General features: G+C 48.8%; 1 protein-coding gene across 50 annotated transcripts in view; it reads right to left on the reverse strand.

The window, feature by feature from the left end:
• The window catches only part of ZNF618 (zinc finger protein 618), a 170100-nt gene that overhangs the window by 26991 nt on the left and 121982 nt on the right, over positions 1-21127 (reverse strand). For 8 of the 50 annotated variants that reach the window (XM_077968277.1, XM_077968273.1, XM_077968276.1 and 5 more), the window contains exons 4-11: positions 20616-20711; positions 17024-17101; positions 16427-16465; positions 12213-12302; positions 11278-11313; positions 11104-11181; positions 3807-3866; positions 3194-3283 (exon numbers count right to left, since the gene is read on the reverse strand). In XM_077968277.1, the coding sequence (XP_077824403.1) occupies positions 3194-3283; positions 3807-3866; positions 11104-11181; positions 11278-11313; positions 12213-12302; positions 16427-16465; positions 17024-17101; positions 20616-20711 (567 nt within the window). Of the gene's footprint in view, positions 1-3193; positions 3284-3806; positions 3867-11103; positions 11182-11277; positions 11314-12212; positions 12303-16206; positions 16345-16426; positions 16466-17023; positions 17102-20615; positions 20712-21127 lie in introns of all 50 variants that reach the window. The other 42 variants (XM_077968278.1, XM_028834956.2, XM_077968279.1 and 39 more) reach the window with 8 other exon arrangements.

Below are 21127 nucleotides of genomic sequence, written 5' to 3' on the forward strand. Positions count from 1 at the left end.
ATAAGGCTTCTAAAAGATAATAAAAGAGGATATCTTTACCATTTTGAGGTAGGCAAGGATATCCTTGAGGTAGAACCCAGAAAGCACTAACTACAGAAAAAAATGACAACCGGGACTTCATAAAAATGAAAGACATCTGTTCATCAAATGATGCTGTATGAAAATCAACTGGCATGCCGGAGACTAGGAGAAAAATCCATAATACATATATCTGACAAAGAACCCAGGCCTACTGGAATATATAAAGAACGCCTACAACTTAATAATAAAAAGACAAATAGCCCAACCAAAAAAATGGGCAGAAGACTTAAACAGACAATTTCCAAAGTAAAATATGCAAGTGGCCAATAAGCAAATATAAAGATGTTCAACATCATTAGTCATCAGGAAAATACAAATCAACACCACAGTGAGATTCCACTATCCCCTCACTAGAATAGCTGGAATTAAACAGACCAATGCCATAAAATGTTGGCAAGAACATGGAGCAAGTGGAACTCCCAGGCACAGCTGGTAGCAGTGAAAGATGCTATGGTCATTTTGGAAAATAGTCAGTCACCTATTAAAAAGTTAAACATACTATTCCCCATGACCCAGTAATTCTACTCCTTGGGTATTTATCCAAAGAAATGAACACATACGCCCACAAAATCCTCATATAAGCATTTTCATAGCAGCTTTATTTGTAATAGCCTGAAGTTGGAAACAACCCAAATTAACTGGTAAATGGCTAACAAATGGTATTTTCATGCAATAGAACATTGCTCAGAAGTAAAAAAGCATGAACAACTGATACATACGATATGTTAAAATATGAATCTTAAAAACATTCTGCTGAGCAAAAGAAGTCAGACATAAAAGAATACAGATTCTATGACACTAATTCTAAGAAATTCTTCTACAGTGAGCCTATGTCCTTATAGGGACACTCACTAGACCCAGGGAATCAAGTCCTAGCCCTGGAAACCTACCTGATGAAGCCCTCAAATCCACCTCTGCCTCCACAAGGAGTCCACTGGCACACAAATCTCTAGAACCAGACACAGGCCACTGCAGGAGCTATCTCTTGGTCAGCCTTGGATAAATAATTCTCTGTTGAATCCAGGCTAAACCTCTCATGCCATATTTTAAACACAGATGACCCCTGAGTTCCCAGACTTCAGTAGGTAACAGAGAGATTCAGTCAACAAGCAGGTACAGAAAGAAAGAGAGTTCACAACAGAAAGCAAAAGAAAATGAGGAAGAGAGAAAGAAAAGTAGACAGCTCTTCAGGAGAGATGCACCAGGCTGTCAGGGTGGTGCATCTCTTAGGAGGCAAGAGACACACCCCTTTCTGTTGTACCATCTGACATGGGATGTAGGATAGCTTCATGGTTGAGTATGGGCCTAGAGCTTGCCTGCTGGAATTCAAAGCCAAGTTCCCCATCTTACTACCTCCATGGCCTTACTCAACTTGCCCCAGGAAGCACTGAAGATAGTCTCCAAAGGCTGAACCCAAGGTTATAGTCTGCCCTTGTAGCTAACACCTCACTGAAAGTGCATTCTGGGTAGCATCCAGTCTGGGCACCAGGCAGCAGGGCAGTTGCTGCTTCACTGGAGAACACAGACATGGCTGCCCTGTACCTGCTTATGGAAAGCTGGATCCCCAGAGGGGTGCAGGCCATGGTGTTCAAGCCCGACCATAGTCCTGCTGTCTGGGCATCAGCACCACAAGTAGGTCAACTGGATAGTCGGTGCCTACCTAGTGGAATCCTGCATCCTCTCTCCCCACACAACATCTGGCTCTACGGTGGGTACTGAAAGATCCATACAGCCCACGCTGGGAGGTGGAATGAATTCTTCTAGTGGGGCCATAGCAGGTACCTCATGTCAGAGATGTCTATAATCCAGATCCTGGGCTCAAAAGACCTTAAAGAGCTCTCACAGATGGGAAACTGGAGCCCACAGAAGGAGAGCAACAGGCACAAGGTCACAGAGCAGTGAGGGGCAAGCAAGGATGAGAATCTCAGCCCAGTGCTCGACTTTGGGACTGGAGTTCTCGCCCATGGGGAGACCCCTCAGCCCCTGCCACTCTGCCCAGATGGGAGGAATTCCTGGGGAAGCTACCTGCACCACCCTCCAGGCTCTGAATACTTCTCCCTCCCTATCCGATACCCTTGGTATGCCAACAGCAGGGCTTCAGGAAGGACTCGGGCCTTCCCAGACTATAAGGGGCTTCAGCCCCCAGTGACCTTCTGTAAACCCTCCTTCTCTGTTTGGACCTAAGTCTTCCCATCCACAGAATGGGGAGTGGTATCCCCACAGCTCTGCTGTGAGAAACAAAACCAGTAACACTCCCCAAAATGTTGCTAAACATCCAGCCCTTCTGCCCTGAGACTGCACAAGCCCCGCCCCCATCAGACTTTGGTTTCTGCACCTGTACATGAAGGGGAAGGGAGGCTGATGGGCCCCCTAGCTCATACACTCGGGGATCCAAGGATGGTGACCCCTCTAATATCCAGAAAAGGAGGTGGGAAATCAGCAAGGTAGGCTCATGGGCACCAGGAGGATAGAAGGCCAGGATGTCCCTGTGGGAAGGGCCCTTAGAGCTCTTTCCTTTCCTGGTCAGAGTGGGAGATAGTGGTCCAGGGTCGGGATGGGGCCTGCCCCGCATCACAAGCAGGCCTGGGACTCAGCTGGGATTAACAGCCAGGGCTTGACTCCCAGCTCAGGGTTCCTGCCACCTCCTTAGCTTCCCACCATCAAGGCCAAGAGGGAGCTTTCCTGTCCAGTTAACCATGCCCCTAGCCTGGGCTCCCTCCTGCATCTGTTCCGACTGAAGCTGTATCACGGGGCACTGGCTTTGGGAGTGAAGATTCATAAACCTCGTGATGTGGGGGCACCTAGAAGAGGGCCACAGCAGGACTTGGAGAAGTGATGTCCACCCTCCTCACCCCAATCACGTGGGCACAGGACTCTGAGTCCACTGAGGGAGGGCTCAGATGCCGCTCTGGCTTAAGAGGGGGACTTCTCAGCTATGCCAGCCACTGTAGACAGGTGGCCCTAGGTCAGACTTAACACCTAAAGACTGACCCAGAACTGAGCTCACCTTGCTTTCACCATTTCCTAGCCAAATTCCAGAGGCCTGGCCAACAGTTGGCCCACCCTGTCCCCAGCCCCCCAATCCCCATCCCCACCGGGAGGAGGTACTCACTGATGGGGGCGTGTAAGGCCACATGCTCCTGGTAGGGAGTGTAGTACTTGTACTGTTTCCCGCAGAATTCACAGGTGTAATTGCCAGTTTCTGTCCAGGAAGGAAACGAAGGTGTAAGAATGGGCAACTGGCCCCCACCAAGAAACATCAGCGTGCTCCCACCCCCCAAAAAACTCCTCCCCATTCTGGGACCATCAACTGGAATCAATTCTGACTCTGGAGTTAGAAGACCCCTATTCCAGTCCCAGCTCAGACATTCTGAGCTGGGTAACCTCGGGCAAGTCTCTTAACCTCTCTGTGCCTCAGTTTTTGTATCTATAAAACAGAGGTCATAATAGGACCACCTTGTAGGATTGCTGTGAGGATTAAATTTAGATGGCAAGTGCTTAGAACAGTACCTGGCACATTGCTCCACCCCAGCCCCGGTGCTCAAGAAATGTGCTGACCTCCAACACCAACCTCTTCATCAGCCCCTCTACAAGCCCTGCCCTCTGCAGTGGCCACACCCAGGGTCCCCTCATCTCCAGAACCTTCCCTACCCCCAAGCACCCCCCACCCACTGGCAGCAGGGGTCACTTCTTCCTCTCAAGTCCCACCCGACTTTTATCTTTACCTCTCTTTTGGCACTGCCTAACTTCTTTCTTCTTAAAAATGTCTGATGTAATATTGTTCACTGGGGGAAAATTATAAAATACTGATAAATACAAATACAAAATAAAAACTAAAGAGAAATTTCAATCATCTGTAACCCCCAAAGAGCAGCATCTACCCCCTTGGGGGAGGGTGCCCTGGTCCCCACTCTTCATTCTGTCTCATCTGGAGTGTGCTTCTCTCACTGATACCACCTGTCTGGCTCCTGTGAGCCCTGAATTAGCCAGTCCTGATCAATATCCTCTTTGTAATCTGGTGTATTCAATCGACATTACTTTGTGGACATCTTGCCCAATCAATAAATATTGATCTCTACCGCATTTATTGGCTGCATGGTTCCCCCTGGACTTTGGAATTTGCTGAGCCAGTCCTCTATACCAAGGAACATTGCGATTGTTTCAAAATTTTTTCCCTATTTAAAAAAAAATGTTGTGACTCATGTTTTTATAGAAAATTTTCCACATTTACCCATTAATTTTACACATTATCACAAAACAAAGGCTATTCCATATAATCTTTGCACATTATTTCCTGGGGAAATATTCAAGAGAGGGAAAGGGTATGTATTTTTAAGACCTTTGATAACCACAGCACCATCATCCCAATCAGAAAGGTGTGAAAATGACCGTTTATGCACACTACAGCCAGCATTAAGTATTATCATCTTCTTAAATTCTGTCTATCTGATAAGAAGAACTATATTACACTGCTGATTTTATTTTCCATTTCTTTGATTTCTAAGGAAATTGATTATTTTTCATGTTTAATTAACTATTGTTTTCCTTTTGTGAGTTTCCTTTTGTGTTTACAGCCAGCATTTCTACAGGTATATTGACATTTATGAAATCACTAAACTCTTTGTAGATTAAGGATATCAACATTTTGTTATACGTGTTAAAATTAATTTTTTCTTAATTGGTCTATTAGTCTGTTTATGGTTTTTCTCTCCCGCTATAGAATTTTTAGTAGTTAAATACTTTTTGTAACTGATTCATAAACACTGGAAACAGTTATTTGCTCTTTGCAGGATTCACAGTTATTAGATCAACTGTATTAAATATATTATTTAAATTCTATACAACCTTATTTGTCTACTTGCTCTGTCAAGGACTAAATATTGTGATAAATCTTTCTACTTCACTGTATTTCTAAATTTATTTTGTATATTTGGAAACAATGTTGTTTGATACCTAAAGGTTCATGGGATCAAAATCTTCACTGTGAACTGTATTTAGTAACATAAAACTATTTTCCAACACAGTGCTTCTCAAAGTGCGGTCCCTGGACCAGCAACATCAGTATCACCTGGGAACCTGTTAGAAATGCAAATTCTTAGGAATCACCTAAGACCTACTGAAAAAAAAAAAGTTATAGGTGCTGGGTCCAGCAATCTGTGTTTTAACAAGCCCTCCAGAAAATTCTGATGCATGGGAAAATTTAAGAACTCATGCTGTAACATTTAATTATTCCATTTTATTAGTTTGTGTGGCATAATTTGATAATTAATTTGTCAGATCCTGATTTCTATTTGTTTACATGTACGTAAAGACATGTCCCAACATTTTCTCGTACTGTCATTCGTTAAACAGGTACTGTGCTAAGTGCTGGCACAAAATGCTAAGCAAAACAGGCAAAGTTCCTGCCTTCAAGGAGTTTACAGTCTAACAAAAGGAGATAAAAAAAAAATCAAAGAGTCACTCAAATTTAAAACTCCATCCACAGTAAGTGCTCTCAAGGAGACATATGCAGTGCTATAAAAACCCATGATAGGGAATTTAATCTAGTTCTGGAAGTAGGAAAGAGAAGCTCAAGTGCAGAGTAAAGATAAGGAATTAACCTTGTCTCTAATGTCTCTAATAAACCATTAACAATTGGATTATTTTAAATCAACCTGACAAGCTTTGCCTTCTAATAAAGGAGATTATACCATTTGCTTTTATTGCTATAATTGATTTGGTTTTACAATCATGCTCCACCCTTTCTGATTGCTGCCTTAATTCCCAGTTGTTTTATATACGAACTCTTTATTTTTCCATTATTCTCCGATATTCCATTATTTTCCAATATTGTCTATTGTTTTAGATAATTAGTACATAAGATGTATTTCTCTAATTGTTAATAGTCAAGTGGCAAATGACATTTTTCAGTTTGTCACCATTGAGAAAGGTAGTGTTTCTCAAACTTTAGCACATCAAAGAATCATCTAGAAAGACTGTTACAACATAGATTGCTGGGTTCCACCCCAGAAATTTTGATCCTGTAGGTCTGGAGTAGGGCCTAAGAATATACATTTCTAATAAGCTTCCAGGAATGCTGATTTGCTGGTCTGGAGTCACACTATGAACAGGAAGGCTTAACCTACTTTACTGTAGCCCTCACCAATTCCTCCTTCCTTTAAAAAAAAAAACCCTCATTTTAAATATTTTAGAATAATGTGCCTTCTGCAATTTTATAATCGGATTTGGAACATTTTAAACTAACTTCTAGTTTATCTTGTTTTACTACTCACAGTTCCTCTTATACTATGAATTTCTCACAATTGAGTCTTTAAATGTATTCTACGACTTAGTTCATCAGAGTATACCTTCAAATAATTTTGTGAAGATGGGTACATAGAAAAAAAAGTATGTTTTTAAGCCCTTGCTTTTCTCTTTACACATAAACCACAGTTTGTCTAGATATAAAATTCTTAGATTACAACCTTTTCCCTTCAAATCTGATCCATTATCTTCTAAGATTTAGTATTGCAGAGATGTCTAAGGCAAGTCCACCTTGAATTCATGTATAGGTAACTTGCTTTTTTATGCCTGAATGCTTATATAGGTTTTTTTTTCCTTTATAGTTTTAAAAAGTCACTGAGATCTACGTGAGTTCAGGTCTCTTTATACCGAATCTATCTGATGCATGATAAGCCTATTAAATCTGCATATACAGGTCTTCCTTTAGCTGAGCAAATTTTTCTTCTATTAGATCTTAGGAGCACTGTTTCTGGACACTGGTACTGTAATATCAATTATCTGAAACTGGCTCCCTGTTCTCCCTGTTTATCATATTTTCCTCTCATCCTCTCATTATCTTCATCTGTTCAAGTTCATCCTTCACATCACTAATTCCAATTTTGCAGATAAACTCGGTTCTTTACTTCATAGAATGTAGTTTTTAATTCTGTTATTACATTTTCTGCTTTCCTGAAATCCTTCCTCGTCTTACTCCTCTCTCTTTGCCTTCTTATTCTGTTGCTTTTTCACCATACAACTCCGGCTCCTTTTTCACAGGGGTCATGCTATGGACCGAACTGTGCCCTCATCCTCAAATTCATACGTTGAAACTCTAACTCCTAATATGATGGCATGTAGAGATGGGGCCTTTGGGAGGTAAGCAGGGTTAGATGAGGTCATAAGGGTAGGGTCCTCATCATGGGATTAGTGCCCTTATTAGAAGACAAGCCAGAAAACTTGCTCCCTCTCTCTTTCACCATCATGTCCAGATATATGGTGGCCACCTGCAAGCCAAGAGGAGAGCCCTCAACAGAAGCCTGCCATGCTGGCACCTTGATCTCAGGCTTTCCAGCTTCCAGAACTGTAAGAGATAAATTGTTCACACCACCCAGTCCACAATATTTTGTTGTGGCAGCCTAAGTAGACTTGTAAGACAGGTCACATTTTCTTATAAGAGATGGAGGTTGTCAAACAGAATGGTCTTCTAGATTTTGTGGTAGATCATTTTCAGAGGTGTGCTCTTCTCCGAGTCTCTTAAATTCTCTTTTTCTTGTTATATGGAATTTACATAGTTCTCTCATTTTTTTTTTAACTATTCAAGTGACTCTTCCTTATTCAGGCATAAAAATCAAGTAACCCATACGTGACTCCAGACTTACTCTGTTTCAACAGACCACACAAATGAGTTTTCCTTGATTCTCCCTCTGCCCATTATCATGGAAGTAATTCTTGGATCTGCAGATGAAGAGCAAGTTAACCCACAAGGCTTCTTGGACCAACTCTCCCTTTTCTAGCAGGATTCTCTGCTCTGTCATTGCCTGGGCTTCTTCCAACCTAAGTACCTAATTCTCTAATGTGCTCAGCTGATGCTGATGTGAAAGGTGTACTTCCCAGCACTCACTCCAGCCGGGGTGTTTCTTCTTCCTCCGACTACAGAGCTTTACTCGGGCAATCAGTCCCTTCAGAATACGTGGTGCCTCTACTGGCTAATCATTTTTAGCGTTCTGTGGCATTGGCCTGCTTATACGTAGCAGGAGCTGAAGAAGCAACATTTTTGTCTCACAGGCAGCTCCTGAGTGGCAGCAAGGGATGGTCTCACACCACACCAGCAATCTCAGCTCCATTCAGTCCAGCTGGGAGTACGCTGGCAGCCAGACCCAGTCTGATATTCTCAATGCAATTCTACACTCCTAATAATTTGTGGTAATTCCTCCCAGGTCCTTGCACTGGCTGTCCGTCAGACTTAGTTACAGATAACAGAGAACACGCTTCATCTTGTTCTGCATCTTCCTGGGTAATTAACAGGTACCACTTATTTAATGCTTTGCACGCATGTGTAAGGACTACGCTAATTCTTTTACAATTATAATCTCATCTAAGCCCCAAGACAATCCTGAAAGGTGAGTTTTATTGTCATCAGCCCATTTAGAGGTAGAGAAACTATGGATTAGACAGATTAGAAAATTGGTAGGACATCATGCAGCTATTAAGGGTCGAGCTGGGAGTCCTGTTTGGGTTGGCTCTAAAACTCTTGCCCTTGACTCTTTCTTAGTAACATGTCTCACTTACTACACCTTGGATATGAGCCAGGTGCTCAGCGAGACATTCTATGTGTGTGTGCTCCAACAGCACTGAAAAATTCAGAGATGTGCTTGTTCCCAACTTATGGGACGCTCACAAGGGGTAAGGAGCTAATAAGCTGGTGATGACAGCATTCAAACCCAGGCCTGTCTGATTTCAAAGCCCATTTTCCTAAGGATAATGATACGGTTGGAAGAGCAGCAGTACACTGGGACCACTGCCAGATCCTGCATAGATACTGAACGGGGAGGTCACAGATCCTCTGTTCCTGTCCTATATCTGTCTATGAATGTCTCTCCCACCAGACTATGAATTGTTTTGAATTCTTTTTTGAGATGGAGTCTTGCTCTGTCACCAGGCTGGAGTTCAGTGGTGCGATCTTGGCTCAAGATCTACCTCCCGGGCTCAAGCGATTCTCCTGCCTCAGCCTCCTGAGTAGCTGGAACTACAGGCGCTCACCACCATGCCCAGCTAATATTTTGTATTTTAGTAGAGACAGGGTTTCACCATGTTGGCCAGGATGGTCTCCATCTCCTGACCTTGTGATTCACCCGCCTTGCCTTCCAAAGTGCTGGGATTACAGGTGAGAGCCACCGCGCCCAGCCTGAATTCTTTGAATGCTGCAAATATGCCTGATTCACTTTTGTGTTTCCCCTGCAGGGTCTAACTTCCTGTATTTGAGTGCTGAGGGTTTCGTCATATGGTTTTTTTTTTTTTGAGATGGAGTCTCACTCTGTCACCTAGGCTGGAGTGCAGTGGCGTGATCTCGGTTCAATGCAACCTCTGCCTCCTGGGTTCAAGTGATTCTCCTGCCTCAGCATCCCAAGTAGCTGGGGCTACAGGCATGCATAACCACGCCTGGCTAATTTTAGTAGCGACGGGGTTTTGCCATATTGGCCAGGCTGGTCTTGAACTCCCAACCTCAGGTGATCCGCCCATCTTGGCCTTCCAAAGTGCTGGGACTACAGGTGTGAGCCACCGCGCCCGGCCATATTCTTCATCTTTAAGATGATTTTTATGCTCCTGTTTATCGAGTGTTTACTATGCATGTGACAAGCACTGTGCTAACCACTTTATAGACATGATCTCATCTTCAGTTTCCTGAACGCTTTCAGAAGAGTTAAGAAGAAAGCAAAGAATCATCCCATGACCACATGGACAAGGGATGAGGAAGAAAAAGCATTTGGGGGAAGGGGGAGGGGACACACCCAACCCCTTCCAAGAGCTGGGATCAAGTTCTGCCTGAGGAACGTATCTAACTTAGTGTTTCAGCTCCTCTGATTTTCCTTCACTCAGATATCCTCATCTGCTCGTTCTGTTTTTGTGTATATTTTTACAAGCTGCTTTAGATCCTTATCGGAAGGAAGCAGAGACCACAAAGGTCTCTTCTTGCAGGGTAGTTAAGTGAGGTACAGAAAACAAAGAGATAAATAGCAGGTATGGCAATTCCTGAACAGCTGGAAAGGACAAGTCTCACTCACTTGTGGTCCCCCAGCACCTGCCCTAGGCTGGCCACCCAGCCCCTCCCAATCCATCTTCCTCCCAGCAGCAAAATCAGGCTTCTTAAAATGCAAATCGGATCAAGTCCCTTCTCCACTTAGTAAACTCTCTGGCTCATTCACCTGAGGATGCTGCCTGCTAGTATTCAAGGCTCTGTAAGACCTGAAGCCATCGATTTCTGGGATCAGCAGGGCTCTCCTGCCTTCACATGGGATGCCGGGGCTCATCCCCTACCCTCATCCCCACCCGAAAGCTTCCAGCATTCCCTCAGGCCTCCCACAACTCCCTGCAAGCTGTGTTGGAACTGTTCAATGATCTGCTGTCCCCACCCCCAAAGCCCCATCTGAACTACCCAAGGGCAGGACTACATGTGTCCTGCTCCCTGCTGTGTGCCCACAACACTCAATACAAGTTTATCGAAAACAGGCCAGACATGTGTGTGGCTCCTGCCCTCAGGGCGTGTCCTGTGACAGAGACAGAGTATCTGCCTGTGGTTGCCCTGGATAGCTCATTCGCTGAGAGGCCCCTTCAGGTGACTATGACGTGTTATTTTCTGAGCACCTACTATGTACCAGGCACTGTGCTAACAAGTGGTTCACATCCAGGATCTCATTTAATCCCCCAACAAACCTGTGGGGAAATGTCATCCTCACTCGACGGGTGGGGAGGCTGAGGTTCAGGATGGCTAACAGACCGTGAGGACACCAAGCCTGTAAGCAGTAGCGCCAGGACTCAGTCCCATCCTGGCTGCCTTCACTGCTCTGACCTTGACCCTGTGCTGCCCTGCTGCTCCTCGAAAGCTCCAGTCCTAACACTGACTGGCCCAACTGACAGGTGGGCACCATTGCTGCCGTTAAGTGATGCCACCCACTGCTACCCCTGCCCTAGCAGTGAGACTGAGCCCTGCCTCCCTTGGCCAGCCCCCACCCAGCCCTTGTCCCCAGAGGGAATCCCGCATACTTGGCCCGATTTTCTGGAATGGCTCCGGGGGCTCCTCCTTCACCTCGTCAGTGGCCACGACACCTTGGTCGAAAGGGTCTGTGGGAGAACATATGGCCCTCAGCAACCTGGTCCCCCAGGTCTCAGGAGCCCAGCCGGGGACAGGGGAGGTGATGAGCAGCCCCAAGGACTTACCTGCCCGGTTCTCGGGGGCCCCTTCCACACTAAATACTGCGCCCGGGCGGGAGGCAGCAGCCGCAGAAGGAAAGAAGCAAACAGGAGCCCTGTTAGTCCCTGCCCAGAGCAGCCTCTGCCGCTGCTCCCAGCCCCTACCCCCATGGGTTTGCCTTGGGGCCCAGGTGGGCTGCCCTGGCCACTGTGGAAGCCCCCCAAAACCAGGACAACACGAGGATACATCCCAACCAGGACACAGCCTGGGCCTCAATCCCTCGTCCTCACTAGGATGGACACCCACCCATGATGCAGGCAGACAGTTTGCCTGGATCTGTTTCTGATTGCCAGCATGGCTTCAAGGGGCCAGGGCAGGAGAAAAGAGGAAGAGATCAGGAGGAGAGAGAAAGAGGAGGTGAGAAAACGGACAGGCTAGTGGTAACAGGTGGTGGGCCTGGTTGTCACAGCTTGAGATGGGCTGAGGGTGTGGGGCTAGACGGGGAACCCCTAAGGCCCTTCCAAGGTCTAAGACCCTCTTTCTAGGATTTTTAAGACTCAAAAACGTGTTAACTGTATTGTTCTAATTTCTAATTGTCTAATCTAAGATGCTAAAAGGCCATCATTCGTTTTTTAAAACCGGTTTAATTTCATCAGAACATAAAAATGCTCAATATGAAACTATAAAATGACTCGATATGAAATTCCAATATTTGACTAATTTTGACCTATAAAAATGGCAAGTTCACTTGGGTTAACCTAAATAGAAGTCATGTGGAGTATGAGGGTGACGTTCCCGCCCCCAGAATCCTCCAGGGCTGGTCATCCCCGTTGTGGTTCTGGCTACTGCCTGGCCTTTTTCTGGGTAAGAGGGAGGAGGGAGGCGGGGAGCGCTGGAGGCTGGTGTCTCTGAGGAAGGGCGCTTCTTGGCATGGCTCCAGGGAGTGAGGGGCCTGACTCACCATCCACTGCGTGCAGGTCTCGGTGCTCTTGGAAACAGCTGTAGTATTTGTACTTCTTCCCGCAGATGTCACACGTGTACCTGAAATTGTCTGCATGGGATGAAAACACACACCTGGTTGGTTACCAGGGCTTCAGTCATGTGGGGTGGGGTTTTTCTGGCCAGATCATCTCAGAAACCAAAGACGAAACTAGCCCAGTCTGGCCCCAACTGAATGACCCCATGGAGAATCAGTTCCTGAGCCAGTCTGTACTTTGGCACTGCCCAAGTCTTCTAGACCACGGAAGGGCATGGCACCGCCTACCCTCTGGAACACCCAGCTTCTCCTCTCCGATATGCAGGAGGGTGAAGCTCCTGCCTCAGCGCTGGCCCCACCCTCCACCCCAAGCCAGCCTTGTATTGCCTCCTGGGTCCACAGGATGTAGGCTGGGGTGTCAGGGGTTGTCTGTGGAGATCCAGACCACACAAGGTGACTGGGAGCCCAGAAGTGACTCCAAAACCAACCCCCAAACCTGCCCTAGGTGAGCTGAGTTCCTTGCGGCCTGGTTCCCAAATGGTCTGGCACACCCTTTGCAGAAGCTCTGTGAGAATAACAATCACTGCAGCGCCCGTGCCCAGGTGCTACAGCAACCAGGGCAGCAGGCCAGGCTCTTCCCCTCCATCTCCTCCGTTCTTGCCGCAGAGGGAGGAAGCAGTCTCTCATTTTACACACGAGGAAACTGAGGATCAGAAGGGACATGCCCCAAGGGCACAGCCGGGAGGGCCTGTGATAAGCAGCCTTGGGGATAGCGCCCAGGGCTCCTTGCCTCTTGATGCTCATGCCCTACATCACCTCTTCCCTGTGAGTCTGGGCTAGACCTGGTAACTGACTTCTAATGAACAGAATGCAGTGAAAGTGACTGCATATCACTTCTGAGGGTAGCTTACAAAAGACGGAGACTTCTGTTTCAAGCATACCTTCTCTCTCTGGCTCACACCTGCTGGCCTCTGGGTTGTGAGCTGCCATGAGAGGATGAAGTGAGGGGTCAGGGCCAGCTAGCCAGGGAGGCTGGGTAGAGACAAGCAAGTAGACAGGTGGCAGCAGATGGTGGGCAGCATGAGAGAGATCCCACGAGAGACCCAGGTGACCAGGAGCTGACGGCAGCCTCTGGTGAACAGCCAGTGAGGCCCTCAGTCTAAGGGCTTGGGAAGGACCGACCCTAGTAGGGTTGTTAACCTGCTAACAACCACGCGAGTGAGTTTAAAAGCAGCTCTTTCTCCAGTCAAGCCTTGAGATGGGACCACAGCCCTGGCCAAGTCCTTGCCTGCAGCCAGGAAAAGACCTAGCACCAGAGGACCCAGCAAAGCCATATCCAAATTCTTGACCCTAGAAACTGAGGGATAATCAAAGCTTATTGTTTCCAGTCATCAAGTTTTAAGGACATCTGTTACACAGCAATAGATAACTAACATGGGGTCAGAGTTTGGATGATCCCCCGGGTCTACCTAACATCTGAAGCTGGACATAGGACATGACCCCCTCCACAATGGCACACTCTAATGTTTGCACTGGCACGGACCTCACGTGTGTGTTCCTTGGGCTGATGTAGGGAGGGCCTATCAATCCCACCTCCCCAGGCACAGGGAGGCTTAGTGGTATGCTCAAGGCTGCCCAGTGGGGGTGGTGGATGGGGGAGCGAGAGCTAGGATTCAAATATTCACTAACTCCAAGCTAAGGCTGAGTCAGGGCATGTGGCCCTTCTCTGTCTGAATAAGCCGCAAATCAGTACTGGGCTCGGGGAGCTCTCTCCTGGTCCCTCTCCTGTCCCCCAGAACCCAAATACAGGATCTGATGCTTGCCAAATGTGACCTAATACTGTCACAAATATCAATGTGACAGTAGCATGAGGGGCTAATCTTTTATTCCTTAGTGGACAGATGGGTGAGTGAATATGTCTTTATGCTTCTATGTATGACTGTACTATTTTCCTAATAAATAAGTGAAAAGTCCTAGAACTGTTAAGAAAATGTGTGAGACCTCATTTCTAGGCCTGCCTCCACTACTCATAAGCTGCATGACTCCCCCTCTCTGGGACTTAGTGTCCTCATCTGCAGAATGGGTGGGCTGGACTCAATATTCTCATTTGGGCCCTTTTGGCTTCATGACTCCACGACCAGGCTCCGGCAAAGCAGAGGCCAGGCATTCTAAGCAGGCGCTGCCAGTCTGGGTCAGGGCAGGGCTGCGGGACTGAGAATAAAACAGTGCGCAATGGCCGCGGGGAGGAAACTCCACAGGGAGGAAGGGAAAAGTGATGGAAGGACTAAAAATACCCCTGCTATAGAACCCTCAGCAGCCAGCAAGCCTGTGGACAACGGAAGCCAGACGGAACACAACAGATCATTGAGGGGCTGCTGGAGAAGCCAGGGGCCCAGAATAGCTGAGGAAGGAAAGATAAATAGGGAAGTTCTTTAAATGTGTGGCTGACCGCAGTCAGTCCATGGGAGCCGGAAAAGAATGGAGCTATTGAGGGAGACGGGAGCCAAGGGCCAGGCTGGGGCTGGGGCTGGGGCAGGATAGGTGGGGCTGAAGGAGGAGGGCCCAGCTCCCACCTCCTCCCAGCTGGGGTCCTGTGGCAGGTGTCTAGCCAACCTGGACCGCAGATTCCTCTCTGGAACATGCCGGCTTCTCCTTTGGCACAAGAATCCAAATGGAGTGGATGGGAACATGTCTTAGAAGAAATGCTGTTGGGACCCAGGCCAGTTAAAATCCTTTTTCAGTCATCGGCACCTCTTCAAACTGCTCTGGTTTGGGGGTTTGTTGGGCAGGGGGTGGTAATGTTTATTTATTATGTTAAAAATCTTTTTTTATGATGGTGTGGTGTAACAAACCCATAGAACGGGGATTGGCACGCAACAGTCTGTGGGCCAAATCCTGCCCACCATCTGTTTTGGTAAGGAATTCATTTACATATTATCTCTGTTCCTGGCACGTTCCCACTACAAGGGCAGGGCTGAACACTTGTGACGGAGACGTCTGGCCTATGAAGTCTAAAATACTTACCATCTGGTCCTCTACAGAAAAATGTTGCTAACCCCGGGTGTAGAAAAGTGTACAAACGCTAAGTATACAGCTTGTTCAATTTCCACAAACCGAAACCACCCATGTAACCGACACCCAGCTCAAGAAACAGAGCCCAGAAGCCCCTTCCCCAGGGGAGCCGCTCTTCTGACTTCTACCAGCAATAGTCAGTTTTAGCTGCTTTTGCCCTTTCTCTATGCACAATCTTAGAGGATGAACCCTGTGTATGCCTGGCCTCTTTTGCTCACCATTGTGTGTGCGTCATCCATGTTGCTGTGTATAGCTATAAACTGTTCATTCTCACTACCGTAGTCTTCTGTGTCACTAGACTTATCCATTCAATGAGCACTAGGCATTTGGGGGTTTCTAGTTCGTTAGGAATCGTGTACTAAGAACATTCTAGTTAGCATCTTTCAGCAGATATGCACACATTTCTGTTGGCAACATACCTACAGGTGGAACTGTGACTTCTGAAGCTTCGTATTATTGGGTAGGGAGACTCCATCCTAGTCTACACCAGCCCGGCTGCTCGCTTACCAGGCGCTTGGGGTCTAGAACTGGAGGAATGGCAAGCAGGGCCTGTGAGCAGCAGTGCTGCTGCAGATGGCAAAGCCCTGTGCCACCCCAGGTGCTGGGATATGGCACCCCAGGGCAAATCACCAATAAGCAATTAGTGCCCCCGGCTGTGGGGGCTCAGGAGAAAACTCTCCAAAGCAGTGTTTCCCAAAGGTCAGCTACAGAGCCCCAGAGTCATGGGTGAGAGTCATAAGAACACAAGAAACTGCATATCCTGGGCACCCATGGGAGATGCACGGCTGTGTCTGTCAATGAAGAGCTGGAAATGTCCACAAGAAAGAAACCTGCTCACCTTAGTGAAACTCAAGGTCTCCCAAAGTTACTTGGCCGGAGAAATTGTCACGGACAAAACACCACTAACCTTCCCAGAATGAGCTTGCCACGGAGCACGCTTTGGGAAGGGCTGCTCTGAGGCACCGTGTTGTGGTTTTGTAAGGATGGGCTGGCCCCAAAGCTTGGACCCCAGCACTGTGTCTCTCAGAGGCCACCTGGAGCAGTTCTGTGGGAGGGAACGAGCAGCTCCTCTTTGTACCACCCCAAGCCCTCGCCCCTCAGCAGCCCATGGAGGAAAAAGTACTCACTGCTTTGGGAGGCTCCCTCCCCTGAGGTGGCTTCAGTGTCTGCAAAGAGAGAGAGAGAGAGAGAGAGAGGGAGGGGGGTGAAGCTACCGGGCCAATGATAGGGCCAGTGCCAAACACGAGAGAACATGGAAGCCACAGGGGACGAGCTCACGGTCCCGCCCTGGGCCCCTGATGTCAGCCTCTCCTCCCTGTCTGCCAGGCTGCGGGGGAAACAGATGCCATCCCTCCTGTCTCCAACTCCCAAGCTTGTCATGAGGAACACACGCACTGACCCCAGCACGTGCCCTGTGGGGGCCACTGACACCGAGCAGTGATGAGATGTCCTGGGAGGTGTGACGCCCGTGGGGAGCAGGGGGAGCCCTGGGGCATAGGCCTGGTGTGTCCTGCGGACTCTCCCTCCCATGCCCACGCTGTCCCACATCAGGAGGCCTCCCTTCTTCTGCCTGGCGCCCTATCCTACTGATGAAAGTGGGAGGAGAATGGGAAAGGCTGTAGCTGTCAGGGCCTCTGGGGTCACCCACAAGGGACCCAAGTGGGAAACAGACAGATAGTGGGAGGGGCGGCCCCTGGGCTCTGCCCCAGGGATACTCCTCTCACCTCGGTGTGCCCGCACGTGGGTCTGGAAGCAGTTGTAATACTTGTACTTCTTGCCACAGATTCCACATTCATAAGACCCTGGAAAACAGAAGAGGAAAGGACTGGTCACCCAACCTCTGTGACCACAAGGTCCCAGGACCCACAGGCGATGCCTACAAGTGTGGCTAACTCTCTGTCCCAGGGGCAGAGATGGTCCCTGGCAAGGAGGCAGCACTGAGCTAGGAGTCAGGAGGCCTGGGTCTAGATCCAGGTTTGCCTCCCACTCCCTTGGGAAAGGCACCGCCCCCCATCTCTGGGCCTCAGTTTCCAAATCTGTAAGATGGAGAAGGTAACTTCTTCAGCTAATTCTCAGCCCTACACCTTGAGGGGAAAAAGGAGATGAACGTAAAAGTGCTCTGAAAGGAATAAATTGCATCCACATAAGGAAATCATCACTTCAGTGCATTACAATAATTTCCAGCGACCCCTTTTCCTTGCCAAAATGGGACAGAGATTAAGACAGACTGAATCAGACACACCTGGGTCCCTGTCCCTGTTTTGTCACTTACCAGCAGCATGACCTTTGTAATTTCCTTAGGTGCATGAAGCCTCGGTCTGCTGATCTACAGAATGGGACCACATGTACCTACCTCGTAGGGTGGCCCTATACTCCCTGTAGGAAGTGCCCAGCCCTACCATAGACATGCTCAGCAAGGAGAGGACCCCCCAACATCCGCTGAGGAGTTGCCTTGTTCCCTCAGACACACAGAGACCGACATGGTGTAAATGCCTGCCTCTAACCCCCACAGCCCCTTGCCAGGCCCTTCTCCCAAGAGCAGGGAGACTGAATTGGCTGAGTTCCTAGTGGGCACTGCAGAGAGGTTAAAAGACGAGCCTGCCATGTAAAGGCCAGAGCAAAAGCCCATGGCAGGAAGCCAAGAAGAGCCCCTCAGATCCAGCCTGGCAGGGACCTCAGGGGCAGAGACCCTGCCTGCTCCCCTACCTAAATCAGCCCTCATGAAGGCCTGATGCCACCTGGGCCCAGGCCTTGCTCTTCCTAACAGAACAGCCAGGGAGCGTGGACAAATGCAGAGGCCCCGGTCCACTCCAGGCTTAGCAATCTAGAGTGGCTGGGGTGGGGACTTGCCTATTCCAAGGTCCCCAGGAAATTCTGGTACCCAGCATCTGGGGATGGGAGAGGCAGACCTGGGATAAGAGTCTTAACTCTGCCATTTACTGGCTGGGCCTCAATTTCCTCCTGGGAAAAATGTGGATGATTCAAGCGTGTTGGTGTGAAGACTGAGTCTGCATGAACAGTGTTCCCAGCACAAGACCAGACCCAACATGAAGGTGAAGATCATTAACTCCTACTCCGTTAGTCTTGCCTGGAAGCAGAGGCCCATTTCCTGGGTGTGTACCCGAGGCATAAGGTGAAGGCAGAAGAGCACTGGATGTGGAGTCTGAAGCCTAGTTCAGCTCTGCTATCCCTTAGCTCGGGGGGGTCCAACCTTTTGGTTTCCCTGGGTCACACCGGAAGAATTGTCTTGGGCCACACATAAAATACACTAACACAAACGATGGCTAATGAGCAAAAAAAAAAAAAAAAAAAAAAAAAAAAAAACAAACACAAATCACAAAAAAACCTCATAAAGTTCTAAGAAAATTTACAACTTTGTGTTGGGCCGCATTCAAAGCCATCCTGGGCCACATGTGGTCATGGGCCGTGGGTTGTACAAGTTTGCCTTGTCTGTTCGATCTCGGACACATCCTTTTACCTGTCCGAGCCTCTGTTTCCCCACCTGCAACACCGGACTCCAATTCCTACAATTCATGACTGAGGTCCGTATCAACGAGGTTCATCGTGTGAATCGGTTGGCACACCACAGGTACTGAGGTACGGGAGCCGGTGCCACCGGTACTACTGTGGGTCACTCCAGGGGCCGCTGTCATCCCAATGCCAGCGTGGGATTTAGTAGTCTGTTATTTAGTGGTTTGTATGTGTATTACCCTTGTCACGCAGGGAAAAATACAATCACGTGGAGGGCAAAGATCAGATTGCATACTTCTTTGTATTTAGCCCTGTGATTGGCACACAGCGAGGGCTCCATAAATCCATGGTGTCTTGCTGTTGTACTCATCTGTCACTGAGTAATAATGCCTCCAACTCTCTTCCTGCTGCCTCCACCCACTCTTCAGCAGTTTCTGCCAATTCCCCTTCAACCAGTGAAGAATTTACGAGTGCCTGCAACGTGCCGGGCACTGAGGCCCCAGCAATGAGCAAGGTGCGCTCCCTGTCCTCTGTCTAATAGGAAGCAGACAGGCCAGCTGGCACGGGGACAATGCAGGATGATGGCGTTAGGGCAGCAAGTGCAGGGCCTGGGGGCACAGAGGCAGGACCCTGGCCCAACTGCAGTGGGGGGCCCAAGTCAGTGGAGTGGATACTGTTTACAGCCAAGCCAAGTCCTGACTGGCAGGTAGTATGGAGTTTACCCCAAGCTGTGGGAGAGCTGAGGGCACATACAGCCTTGACTGTAGGTGTCACCCCACAGAGGGAATCAATGGGGGCATGATGGCTCCTCAGCTTCTCCTCAGCTGGCTCCTGACCCCCAATGCAGAGTGAGACAGACTGTCTGGAACAAGGAGTCTCTGGACTGAGCACTGTGTGCTGGCAGGAGGAACCCTGAGCCTGCCCCTCGCTCAGCCTAAAACCCAGGGCCCCGCCTGCCCCTCGCTCAGCCTAAAGCCCAGGACCCCACCTGCGCCTTGCTCAGCCTGACTCTGGGCTTCAGGTTCCCCTATGTGATGGGGCCAGAAAGGTGAGAGGTGGGGCATGGGGAGAGTTCACCAGAGTGGCAGCCCTCAGTGCAGCAATGCCAGCAAACCTGGGTGCAAACCCTGGCTCACCACATCCCAGCAGAGGGAGCCCTGGACAAGTCATGGAACGACCCACACCTCAGGTTTCCTCTCTGTAACACTGTTCACCCCTTGGGGGGACGGGTTGTGAGGGACAACATGGTGGCTCCTTAGCACAGGGCGCGGTCCACAGCAGGCACGATACAGGTCAGCTGCTATTACTAGCAGCATTTTCCAAAGTTTATTCTTTGGAACCCAACTTCCTGAATGCACCCCAGGAAAAAGAGGACCATGGCCAAGTGCGCACGAGGGAGACCTCATGGCGTGGCCCGTCCTGGGGAGGCCGGTGTACAGGAGCAGTCGCAGGCCCTGCGAAGTCCTGCAGGGAGAGAGGTCAACTACTGTTTAACCCAGAGTCTCCCAAACACATTTGGCTTGGAACCCTTTTGTCCCCTTGGCCTGTTTCAGAGTTGTGGCCCTTACTTCCTATGGCAGCACTTCTGCTGCCAAAATGCTCTGGACATTCTAGGCGTCCAGATTTCCACGTGCTCTATCGTCCCTCCAGTAGTCCAGTACTAGAGTCCAGGGTCTCAGGGCAGGCTCCGATTTGCTCAGGACAGGGGATGAAGAAGGTGGCCCCTCTTGACCCTGAGATGCTAGCAGGGCCTGCTTACTCAGTCTGTAGCTGATGGCTGTGTCCAGCTGTGTCCCCAACCCATACTGGCCCCGGATCAGGCACTACCCCTTGGCCATCACGTACCAGATGCATATCTCAATGCTTGGTCAAAAATCCAGGTCCCTGAATACCGGCTTCGCACAGATCCACCGTGGGGGCTGCCTTCGGGCGCTTTTCCATCTGAATTACGTAAGAAATCAGAAAGAGCCCTTAAAGTTGGAGAATGCCTGGAAGGTTAGGGAAGGGGCGAAGTTGGCTGCACTTTGAGAAGTGTGGACAAGATCACACTGCCTCCCTCTTCATTAAAAACCTTGCGCTGGCCAAGGGGCATCCACGTGTTCCCCAGGGAGGCTGGCGCACGGCACGGCAGAATATAGCAGCCATGGGTCAACAGCTCCCTGAATTCAGTTTTGTGTTTTCTCTGTATTCTGATTCATCATATGATTAGAACACACAATTTCTACCCAAAAACCCTCCAGCAAAATGACCCTCCAAGGAGATGTGCCCCACGGGTGCAGTGCCCATGCATCCCCATGGCCTGTGGCCACCACAGACCCAGACTGATGCAGTGGGGCAAGGAAGGCCTTCTTGGGGAC

The sequence above is a fragment of the Macaca mulatta genome, chromosome 15, assembly GCF_049350105.2.
Source record: "Macaca mulatta isolate MMU2019108-1 chromosome 15, T2T-MMU8v2.0, whole genome shotgun sequence".
NCBI classification, from domain to species: domain Eukaryota; kingdom Metazoa; phylum Chordata; class Mammalia; order Primates; family Cercopithecidae; genus Macaca; species Macaca mulatta.